At 41.8% G+C, this 12,492-nt stretch overlaps 1 protein-coding gene across 1 annotated transcript in view; it reads right to left on the reverse strand.

Annotated features, from left to right (window-relative positions):
- ddb1 (damage-specific DNA binding protein 1) overlaps positions 1-12,492 on the reverse strand; it is a 149,321-nt gene that overhangs the window by 68,539 nt on the left and 68,290 nt on the right. The window contains exon 18 of the mRNA XM_068046122.1: positions 596-707. Within this exon, the coding sequence (XP_067902223.1) occupies positions 596-707 (112 nt within the window). The remainder of the gene's footprint in view (positions 1-595; positions 708-12,492) is intronic.

Raw genomic sequence — 12,492 nt, forward strand, 5'->3', positions numbered from 1 at the left:
AACATTATATTGCCCCAACCCCACTTTATATCCACTACCACAGAAACGTTTTCCAATACTTATTTAACCTCGAGACTTGATTCCTTTAATGTTCTTCCAAACTCCAAAAAACTGTAAATCACCCAAAACTCTGCTGCCTGTATCCTGTCTTGTTCGAAGGTCCACTCAACCATCTTCCTAATTCTCACTGACCAAAAGATCTTGATATTGTCTAAAAGAAAACCCTCCACAGTTCCACTCCTACAATTGTGCAACTGTGTCCCCCTCACATTTTCCAGTCCACTGACTCTGGCTCCTTGTGAATCCTCTCCTCCACTTTTGGTAGTTGAGCCTTCAGCTGCCGTGATCATATTCTTTGGAACACCCTCTCCAACTCCATTCCCACTTGCGACTTTTACAAAGCTCAACTCTACAACCCAGCTTTTGTTCACCTCTCCAGACTCCCTTGCAAAAGCATGACGTCTGCTCCTATTCTCTTTTGTGAGCCATCTTGGACATTTCTCTTTATTAGATACATAAATGCAAAACACCTTTGTTTTAAAAAGGACTTTGGTGTCTAAAAACTTAAAGCATCTCTCTCTAAGCATGTTTTCACCTGAGTGCTGGCACTTGGTCTCAAGACAGTGGTTCCTCCACTGGGGTCCAACACTTCCACTCTGCTGCTTACTAGACCAAAACACTGCGACGCCTCTTGGTAACAGATTCTCCTGCAGAGCAAGAATAGGAAAATGTAAGACAAAGCACAAAATAAGGAATCTAGGTTAAGCAAATTTCAGTGCAACACCTACAAAAAAAAATGAATTATTTGTACTTTTGCACAAGTACATCAATCAACAGCACATCATGCATAAGACATCCTTTAAATTCAGTGAACAAAACATACTAGCAATGTGATGCCATTTCCATTGATTTTTTCCATCAATCCTACCTTTACTATCCTTTCTTCTACAACACTTCCTCCACTATTCTCAGTGCACCCAAAGCAGAATTAAAATTAAATTCAGTTTTTTTCAAAAAAACAAAGGAAATAAGATTAGACACTTGAGTGTTTCCATTTTTTGTTAAATTTTGAGAATGTGTGTTTTGAAATGGAGGTATTCCATAGATGCTGGAACTTTGGGGTTTTTTTTAAAAAGGGAGGCCAGGGAAGGTTGGACTGAGTTTGAACTTAACAGCTACTGGAAAGCACCTGTTTTCAAATAACTCAGCAGGGGTTGTTTGTGACTTGGAGAGATGTCTACAAAGGAGTGACAAGCCAAGATTTAGAGGTCAGGAGACTTAGCTTCTGGAATGTTTAGTTTCATTTTGAACTATTACAACAGACAGTTGGTGGTTTTGCCTGCAACCCTGTTCATCTCTCTCTTGGAATGGTAGGTGTGGGAGTTGTCCATAGTTTGCCAGTAGACAGACTTGACCTACTCCTGGGGAATGATTTGTCTGCAGCAAAAGTAGTAGTTTCTCGAATAGTAACAGAGAAACCAAGTGAAGTTTAAAGAGACAGAACAGTTACAGGAAAATGTTCCTTCTTGTACAGTAACCCAAGAAATGGCTAAAGAAGTTCCACTGTCAGAAGTAAAATTGGCATCACAGTCAGACAGTCAAATATCTGAAACTTTCTTTGGGGATTTGGTTAATCCAAAGGAAATGTTTATTAAGTCTTTTCTGATCATGGCTCAGCAGCTGATCCAGAGTTAAATAAAGTGGCACAATCAGCTCAAACAGAAGCTGAGACACAGAGTTCCAGAGGTTATTATATTAAAGATGGGATTCTTATGACCTCCTCACAGACCTGTGGATGAAGAATGGATGGTTGTTAATCAAAGTATCGCCGGGAACTATTAAGGTTAGCACATGACATCCTTATAGTGGGACATGTGGGTATCTAGAAGTACCAATCACATACAAGTCAACATTATTACTGGCCAGGTCTTTCCAAGGACCTGGTGCAGTTTTGTAAAACGTGCCATACGTGCCACCGCAACCTGCCATAAAACCGGCACCTCTAATTTCCATACCTGTTATTGGGGAACCACTTAGTCGGGCATTGGTAGACTGTGTAGGACGTTTACCGAAAACAAAAGAGGGACACCAATATATACTCACCATCATGGATATGACTACTCGGTTCCCAGAGGCCATTCCCTTGAGAACAATTTCTGCTGAAGTAGCAGTAGCTAGGTTAACCCAGTTCTTCACTAGATATGGATTACCGATTTGAGATTCAGTCTGATCAAGGTTCCAACTTCATGCCTAAAACTTTTCAGCAAGTTATGGGTAATTTGGGTCTAACACAGCTGAAGTCTTCAGCATGCCACCCAGAGACACAGGGAGCTTTAGAAAGGTACCATTAGACCCACAAAACCCACATGCAGTCATGACTATCCCCATGATTGGGCTAAAGGGCTAGAATTTATTTTGTTTGCCACGAGGGATTCAGCTAATGAGTCTACAGGTTTTAGTGGTACGACAGAGGCGGGAGGAACGCACTGCTAATTCAGTCCCAGTTCTCCACAGGTCATAACATATATTTAAATTTTCCCACTTATTGGAACAATCAGATACTCTCAAATGCTCTATTTGGCCCCAGAATAAGGTACACCTACCAGGCTTCATTAATCAACAGAATTATATGCACGCATGCAAAATTAACCGGGAAAAAAGGGATTCTTGTTTACAATTACAACAAAGAAATAGAAGGAACAAAAAAAAACTTAGACTGAAGAGAAGATATGGAAGTCCTTTGTTTCGGCGAGGTGTCCCGAAGGCAAATAGGCGGCTGCCACTAGGAATCTTTCCAGGCATTGCTAATGAACAGTCTGTGTAGGCTTTCAAGAAATGCAGCTACAGAAGACTTCACATAGGTCTTACATCAGGTGTGCAGCAACAAAGGTTTCAGTTCTCACACATTCGATGCAAAGTTTTTTTAAAGATGCAAGGTTTCTGCAAACATTTAAGATTTCTTCAAATGCAGGAGGCAACAGTATAACTTGATACAGGATTTGCTTTGCAAGAGCAGAGATTCTTCAAAAAGGGATTACAGTTGTCTGGATTTTCTTCTGTTCTCCTGGCAGGTCAATAAGCAAACTCCAACTGCGTGTTTTTAGCTAAATCAGCTGTTTTCTTTTTTGAAGAGTTTAAAATGATACTAACTGTTCAGCAGCAATTTTTTGACAGCCATAAATTGTGGTCTATCATTTCCTTGCAAACATCTGTCCCTTCAAGTTAGAACACAACCCACTACTGGGTTCTTTCAAACATTATGCCTTCCAATAAAAACTGTTTACTGGTCAACCTTCTGTTGATCTTCCTTTCAAAAAAACACCCACAAAGTTCAGCAATCTCCACATGATTCAATGTCCATGAAACCCTTTTCAATTTTAAAAATATAGATTCTCCAGTTTCAACAAAAAATGGAAATCTTCATAACACCCCCGCCCTTAGAGAAATGAAACGCCATTTTTGAATGTTTCATTACAATGAATAAAAAAACAGAAGTTGGAAACATTTTAAACACATTCTCACACTCATGTCCCCATTCCCTCTTTACTTGTAGTTAACAACATTTTTCTTGGGACCATCTTTACTCATTTCATTCAAAGTTAGATTCGTGACAAAGCAACTGCATTAACAATATTTTTGTCCAAAATGTGGACACTCTTCAAATGATAGGGCTGCAACAGGAAGCTCCGACAAAATATTCTGGGTTTTAAATTTTTCCACAAAAGTTAAGACAAATCAGCCAATTGCAACCTTCAACACAAAGCCCCCAGTTGTTCCAAGTGTTCCTTCCAAGTGTCACTGTCAAACAGCAAATCAGCAAGGTAAACTACTGTGTTAGGAACATTTGCTACCACTGAGTTCACTGGTCTCTCAGAAGTTTCTGGAATACCCCCTAACCTGCATGGTATCACTTGGCACTGGAAAAGCCCATCCAATGTGACAAAAGCTGACATTTCTTCAGCTCAGGGCATTAAAGGAGTTTGCCAGTATCCCTTTAACAAATATACCTTTGTAAGAAACATGGCACTGCCCACTCTGTCAATACAGTCTTCCAAGTGAGGAATTGGGTAGAAGTCTGCCTTTGTTACTACATTAACATTTCTTCAGTTGATGCAAAGTCTCGTTGAACCTTTAGGTTTAGTGTCTAAACCTATCGGTAAACTCCAACTGCTTTGATTGGGTTCAATTAGGTGACTTGCTAGAATGTATTGGAATTCTGCTTTTATTTGGGCCTGTTTCCCTGGACTTAAGCGGTAAGGATGCTGTTTTATAGGAACGGATTCCCCTGCATCCACATAGTGTGTGGCTAAGGTTGTACATCCTGGCTTATCCCTATAGATCCTTTTGAATGCTGTGACTAGCCTGGTTAGGTCTTCTCGTTGCTTTCATAGTTAGATGCAGAACAAAGTGTCCAACCTTCCTAGCAATTCAGTATTAGCTAACCGGATAGTAGGAAGTTCAATTTGAGAATTGTTTCGACCTCCTTCTGCCTCATCCTCACTATCCCTTTCGTTCTTAATTGTACCTACTACCTGACATATCTGTACTTGCTTATCCTCCTCCTGGCGATAATATTATTTAACATATTGATATGACACAGTTGACTCTTTTTCCGGCAATCTGGGCTGTCAATCAAATAATTTACCTTCCCAATTCTCTTGACTACTTTAAATGGACTACTGAACCGTGCTTTCAATGGTTCACCCCGTAAAGGTAGTAATACAACATGTCATCCTCCTGGTTGAAATGTTTGGGTCTTAGCATGCTTGTCTGCCCATTTTTTTCATAGTTGTTTGGGAAGCTTTAAGGTGTTCTTGAGCCACACTGCAAGCTTTCCACATCCTTGGAAAGATCTGGCCAGTAATAATATTGACTTTAAAGCCTGGCTTGGGTATAAAATTAAAATTCGGCCCGGGCCCGACCCAACAACAGCCAACCCGAACCCGACCCGGGCCAGAGTCCTCTAATTTCTTTTCAAGCCCGCACTGAGCTGAAAATATCAAACATAATATTGAAACAGAAAAAAATTGTAGATTAAAAAGAAAATATCACCAGCTAATGGGAACTGCAATTGGAAAATCTACATCAGTAGTACTGTGTCAGAGAGTTCCCAAACTCTGCTAGGGTGCCTAAAGTAGACAAGATAAGTCAACAAGTGTAAGGATGAGCCAACCACATTACTCTTGCATTAGCAGACAGTTCAGGAATCCAGACATGGTGCTGTCAGCGAGCATAACCAACTTTTGCCTGTTTTAGATCCTCTGCTACTTACTTCTCTGTCTACAATACGGAGGAAGGAGGTACTTGTAGCATTTGTTGCATTCAGGTCCCTGTATAATTTGAATAGACATAGAGGGAAATTTCTAGCTTACAAACTTACAGAAATAACGCAGGAAGACTAGCTGGCCTATCAAGACTGCCCCACATCAAGACAGCTGGACCATCATGGCTAAACGCTTCTTCCTTCTCCCTAACTCGCATCTAAATCTACAAGGAGTGGCCAATGCGGGGGAAAAATTCAGTAAATTTCCTCTCCAATGCCCTGCTGCCCTGGCAGTCGAAAACCTGTCCAGGAGATTACATGGACCACGTGTTAACTATAAATAAACTTACCTTCTAAGTGACGCAATCTTTCTCACAGACAGGAACTGATCGAGCTCCCTCTTGAAGCCACTGAGAAATTCAGAACCCAGCTGACAATGTATTCCAGAGGTTCTACATTCTCTGGGAAAAGAACCACCTAACATCCTGTATATTCCTACGCGTACGTTGATTTTTTTTTTTAAGTTAAGCTCAGATGGTTTTCTCTCTGCAATATTAGTTGTATGCTCCTGTGAAACAGTCAGTTGGCAAGTAATGGGGCAAAGGCTTGCTTTTGAAAATCAATCAACATTACTTCTACAGCCATTATAGCTTGTTTGAAACTATCTACATTTGATGGGGAAATATTGCATTGATAATGCTACACTGTTTAATGTCTTCAAAATGGTTTTGACATGATCCAAAGTTTCTAGAGATAGCCAACTCTCTATTCACTCCCATGGAACAGAACACCAGCCCTTTGTGATTGGAGGAATACTTCATTCAAGGAACACAAGCTATTAGGTCGACGAATATAGGCTGTAACAGCAGATTAATATGCCAGGGTGTTTTAATTCATTACTGTGGAAGACTTAGAATTTATACTTGGATGGCCAGTGGTGATTATTCAACCTCGTGCACACCACTTTGTTATAAGCAAAAAAAAGTGTGCACAATGCCAATTAACGTCTAGACGAGATACAATAAATATTGGTTCTATGCATTTTCATTTTTAATATTTGCATTTGAAACACTGGATTATCAAAACTAAGATAATTTGAGTATAAGTTAGTCTCTTACCCACTCAGTAATGAGAATTAAGCAAGTGGATCCTGTGTTTTGGCTTACCTCATAATTCCTAGTGGATTTTGTCCACAAAATCCATTGATGTGGTCAATGGCACTCGCTTTCAATCATAATGTGGCAGCTTTCCAGATGTACATCACACAACAGCTACAACATGACATTCTACATAAACAATCTCATCATGGAATTCCATGGTAGACTAATTTTTTTTGTCCTCTTTCAATAACTGGGTAGATCTAATTCTTGAAAATTTTTGGGTTTTTTTTTAAGACAAGACAAATCATCAACATGCTTACAACCAGGGTGGTCTGGGCAGAGCAGTACAGATATTTTTTCAAGTCTGTACTTGCAATGTTAAAACAAACAAGTTCATAAATTATATTTTAAGCATGTGTTATGGATAAAAGGAGACAGTAGAGGCTAATTTTATCTCACATGACAGTTACTCAAATTATCCAGTAAATTTCATACCACTTTGGCAGCCACGATAACTGAAATATCAATGGACCTTACAATCTACTCCAGGGTTTCCTTTGGGCAGAGAAGGCAGCCTCTAATTTGTGCTACTGAATTTCATTGTATTTAAAATGACTTTAGACTATTACCGCATAAATGCAATTCACAAAAATTTCCAGACTTACAACCAGTCTGGAAAAATAAAGCATGTGTTCCCACATTTTAAAATGTTTTTTAAAATCATAACAGTGAAAAGTTTCGTTTAAAAATGTCACACTTAAGTTTTAATACCTATGTATTTATATTGGGGTTTTCATATAAGTGGACATGACAAGTGGCACCAAGACTGCCAAAGCTAAACATTACAGTCCAGCCCGACCTGACCAGTGCCCAAATGCTGGACACAGAATACAGACCCAACCCAGACACATGTAGTCAGGTTTGGTTGGGTTCACGTCAGGTAGACAGGCTTTAGTTGACTTATACGTGATTTGGTCTTCCGGATCCCCATATGTCATGCTATAGGAATGTCATGCGCTAATCTTAATAATTCCCGGCAATACTTTGGTGGCACCATTTTTTGTTGAACAACCGTACACCCTTCGTCCGCAGGTCTGTGAGGCAGTCTTCACTTCCTCATCAGAACCCACCTTCAATATAATAGTTGTCTGGAACTCCTTTTGCCTCAGCTTCCATCAGAGCCGATTGTATCACTATATTTAACTCTGGAACAGCTTGCTGAACTGTGATCACAGACGATTTAATAAACATTTCATTGGATTATCTAAATCCCCAAAGAAAGTTTCAGATATTCGGCTATCTGTCTGTGGTGCCAACTGCACCTCCGACAATGGAACTTGTTTAGCCATTGCTCAGGTTACTACACACGAAGGAAAAATTCCTGGAACCTTTTCCTGTAACTGTTCTGACCCTTAACCTTAACATGGTTACTCAGTGACTACGGGAGAAGCCAATACTTTTGCTCCAACCAAATCATTCCCAAGGAGTAGGTCAATTCCATCTACCGGCAACTCCTACAGATACCATTCCAGACATTAGGTCACACTCTAGGTGCACTTGATACAAAGGTACGGGTATATATTCCCCGCCAAAACCATTCACTAAAACTTTCGCATTCAGTGCGCTCTCTGGTGGAAATGTTATACCTTTCCCCAGCACAGGAGTTTGGGTGGCTCCTGTATCCCTACGTATAACTGTAGGTTTGCCTGTCTCACTGGAGGGATATGGAGTTACCTTTCCTTTCGACAAGAATTCCCTACAACTTTCAGGTATCTTATTCTCAACCCCTACACGCACATTAGCTTTTGTAAGGCAAACCTCACTTGCCAAGACTGAGGCACACATTATTTTGCCACATGAACATTAAAACTTAAAAATTGCAAACCCTGACTGGAAGTACATTTACGGAGTACCAGACAATGTAGAAACAATGGGGACCTAGCAGTTACTTCTCCAATACACAGAAGTGGTCAGACCAGTTTCAGTCACATGGCTAACTGGCTGAAGAGAAATTTGAACTTCCAAAGGATATTGGAGAGAGTTTTTCATATAAGGAGCTAGTCACATGACTAACCTGCTGGGCAACTTAGGAGTTTTGTTTTGAATTTGAACTCTCAAAGGGATTTGAGACAGACAAAGCCGTGTACTCATGGAGTAAAGATCTCTCCTGGCACTGAGAACATCTCTCCTGTCGGCCTGCCTTCATCTCTCCCCATGGAACTGAATCTTGTGAAAACACGTGAGACTCCAAGAGAGAAAGGTTCCCACGTGAACGAGGTTTTAAGATAATTACTGGGCCCCAACGAAACACAAGACCATATCTTCAATCAAGGGCTACAGTGAGCTCAAGAAATAGTAACAAGATATTGCCTCAAACCGTTTGGCTTACCTTTTCTTCTGCTCTTTTCTATCCCTATCTGCATGTTTATATCGCGTGTGCATGCTAGCGTAGGGGTATCCTTAGGCGTGAACCGTATTAGAGACTAAGTTTAAGGTTTAATAAATTTCATCTTTCGGCTTTAAACCAAAGAAAGCCTGTCTGTGCTCATTTCTTTGCCATATAATTGGAAACTGTGAACAAGGATTCACAAAAAGGGGAGCTCAAAACACTGTTTAAAATTAAACCCTGTTACACTAAGACCAGGTAAAGACAGCAAGAGACCCCTAGACACATTGCTCACCTGGTCGTAACCTTTACAGCTGCAGTTAGAGCTACAGTCTGATCTGCTGTACTCTCCATCAGAGCCCCTTTCTCTGCATTAGCTTTGTGTACCCCAACAAGTCCATGGGTTTACCTCGCAACATACAGCATTCTGTAGAACGATGTCCCATCTTGTGACAATGTTAACACATAGGCTTGTAGACCTCACTTCCACCCTCAGCATCTTTTCTGGCCTGAAGAGGGGATCCGGGACGTTTCCAGCTGTCCCTTGTTCTCCCGGCTACTTGCCTTCCTTTCACCCTCCCACCTTCTATCCATCACGGGTTTGTGGGAGTGACGGACAAAGGGTTTGGGCTTATACACAAGCTCAATCATCAGCAATTTCCGCTGCTTGTCTGGCCCTTGAAATCTTCTGGTTCTCTACATGGGTTCTTACTAACGGAGGGGTGAATTTTTAAATTCTTCCAAGAGAATTAATTCCCTAAGGTTCTCATACAGGGCTTCCATCTTTAGTGCCCGTACCCAACAATCAAAATTAATTTGATTTACCCTCTCAAATGCTGTATAAGTCTACCCAGATCATCTCCAGAGGTTCAGGAAATTTCTGTCAGTAAGCTTCAGGGTCTCTCATATGCAGCAAGAATAGCCTTTTATTCCATCTCAATCTACAGAAGCCTCCTCAGAAATCATGGCATAAACTTCATGAGCTCTGCCCATCAACCTGCTTTGCATAAGCAGTGTTTAGCTTTCCTTCGACCACCTCATCTGTCTAGTTTTCTTATCAAAAGCAATGAAAAATGCCTCTACGTCCCTTTCCTCAAATTCCGGGAGTGCTTGCACAAATTTAAACAGCTCGCCACTGAGTCCTGAGCTGGAGACAGATCTTTCCCACCAGAACTTTCACTGGAATCAAGACCACTCTTTTGACTTAGTTCCAGCTTTCTAATCTAGTATTCCCTTTCGCTTTGTGTCATGCTAGGTCCCCACCTGCCAAGAATGAAGCACATGAATTTTGTCATGAACACTGATTATAAAATGTTACTGGAATGAAGAAAGGACTTGTTAAACATATCATCTGTGGTTGGGAAAATATTTGCGTATTAACAGACAGTGTTTGGAAGGACAAAGCAGCCATTCCCTGACAAATTCAACCCACAATGGACTTCTGATCACCAGAAGTTGAAGGTGGGGGAGCTCGCATTCCAGGTTGACTGCTAAGATGGCCAAATACACAAATGGACATGGCCAAACCAGCTAGTCACATAACTAACTTGCTGGGCAACCTCAGTTTTTTTGAATTTGTACTGTTTGGGCAGAAAGTCTGTTTGCTCCCAGACTGAGAAGACCTCTCTCCTGCCTGCTCCCATCTCTTTCTCACAAGTCTCTGAATCCACTGAAGACACATGAACCCCAAGAGAGAAAAGTCTCCTACAGCAAACAAGGTTCAAGAAGAATAATGGGCCCCAAAAAAAAGCAAGATCTACCTATAATCAAGGACTCTACAGTGAGCTCGAAGACCTGTAACAAAAACTCTTCAGATATTGCCTCAAACATTTCCACTTTATTTCTTCTGCTCTGTCTCTATCTGCAAGTGTGTATTGCGTATGCACGCTAGTGTGGGCGCAGGTGTTAACCGAATTAGAGTTTAAGTTGAAATAAAATTTCAACTCTTCTTCTTTGAACATAAGAAAGCCTGTTTGTGCTGGGTTCTTTGCCTTATAATTGGAAAGTGGCGAACAAGGATTCACCAAGAGGGAGCTTAAAAACATGGTGTTTAAAATTAAACCCTGTTACAGTAAGACCAGGTGAAGGTGAAGGGAACGCTAGACCTCTTTCTCACCTGGTCGTAACATTTGTCTTTCCTTTTCCTCAAACTCAATTATTTTCATTGCCACTACTTCTTCAAACTCAAATTAAAATTTTTCTATTTCTTTTTCCTATTCAAGTTTTCTTATTGCTATTTCCTTTTCCGTTTATTGTCAAGTTCAAGCTGCCTCATCTGGAACCAAATGTTCGCTCATTCAACTGCACTACCCCCCGGTTTGCTTTCTTCTCCCAATTTCAAATGGTGTGCTATTACTTCAAATATATCTACTTACTTAGGGCCTGATTTTAACTCTAATGCTAACAAGTGTGGCAAATCCTTTAGTTTAATCTTGGTTAAGTATCTCAAATCACTCATGGATACACAGGGCGGCACAGTGGCGCAGTGGTTAGCACCGCAGCCTCACAGCTCGAGCGACCCGGGTTCAATTCTGGGTACTGCCTGTGTGGAGTTTGCAAGTTCTCCCTGTGTCTGCGTGGGTTTTCTCCGGGTGCTACGGTTTCCTCCCACAGCCAAAAGACTTGCAGGTTGGTAGGTAAATTGGCCATTATAAATTGCCCCGAGTATAGGTAGGTTGTAGGGAAATATAGGGACAGATGGGGATGTGGTAGGAATATGGGATTAGTGTTCTTTTGGGCCTCCTTATCTCGAGAGACAATGGATACGCGCCTGGAGGTGGTCAGTGGTTTGTGAAGCAGCGCCTGGAGTGGCTATAAAGGCCAATTCTGGAGTGACAGGCTCTTCCACAGGTGCTGCAGAGAAATTTGTTTGTTGGGGCTGTTGCACAGTTGGCTCTCCCCTTGCGCCTCTGTCTTTTTTCCTGCCAACTACTAAGTCTCTTCGACTCGCCACAATTTAGCCCTGTCTTTATGGCTGCCCGCCAGCTCTGGCGAATGCTGGCAACTGACTCCCATGACTTGTGATCAATGTCACACGATTTCATGTCGCGTTTGCAGACGTCTTTATAACGGAGACATGGACGGCCGGTGGGTCTGATACCAGTGGCGAGCTCGCTGTACAATGTGTCTTTGGGGATCCTGCCATCTTCCATGCGGCTCACATGGCCAAGCCATCTCAAGCGCCGCTGACTCAGTAGTGTGTATAAGCTGGGGGTGTTGGCCGCTTCAAGGACTTCTGTGTTGGAGATATAGTCCTGCCACCTGATGCCAAGTATTCGCCGAAGGCAGCGAAGATGGAATGAATTGAGACGTCGCTCTTGGCTGGCATACGTTGTCCAGGCCTCGCTGCCGTAGAGCAAGGTACTGAGGACACAGGCCTGATACACTCGGACTTTTGTGTTCCGTGTCAGTGCGCCATTTTCCCACACTCTCTTGGCCAGTCTGGACATAGCAGTGGAAGCCTTACCCATGCGCTTGTTGATTTCTGCATCTAGAGACAGGTTACTGGTGATAGTTGAGCCTAGGTAGGTGAACTCTTGAACCACTTCCAGAGCGTGGTCGCCAATATTGATGGATGGAGCATTTCTGACATCCTGCCCCATGATGTTCGTTTTCTTGAGGCTGATGGTTAGGCCAAATTCATTGCAGGCAGACGCAAACCTGTCGATGAGACTCTGCAGGCATTCTTCAGTGAGAGATGTTAAAGCAGCATCGTCAGCAAAGAGGAGTTCTCTGATGAGGAC

This window comes from Heterodontus francisci, chromosome 14 (assembly GCF_036365525.1).
Source record: "Heterodontus francisci isolate sHetFra1 chromosome 14, sHetFra1.hap1, whole genome shotgun sequence".
Classification (NCBI taxonomy): domain Eukaryota; kingdom Metazoa; phylum Chordata; class Chondrichthyes; order Heterodontiformes; family Heterodontidae; genus Heterodontus; species Heterodontus francisci.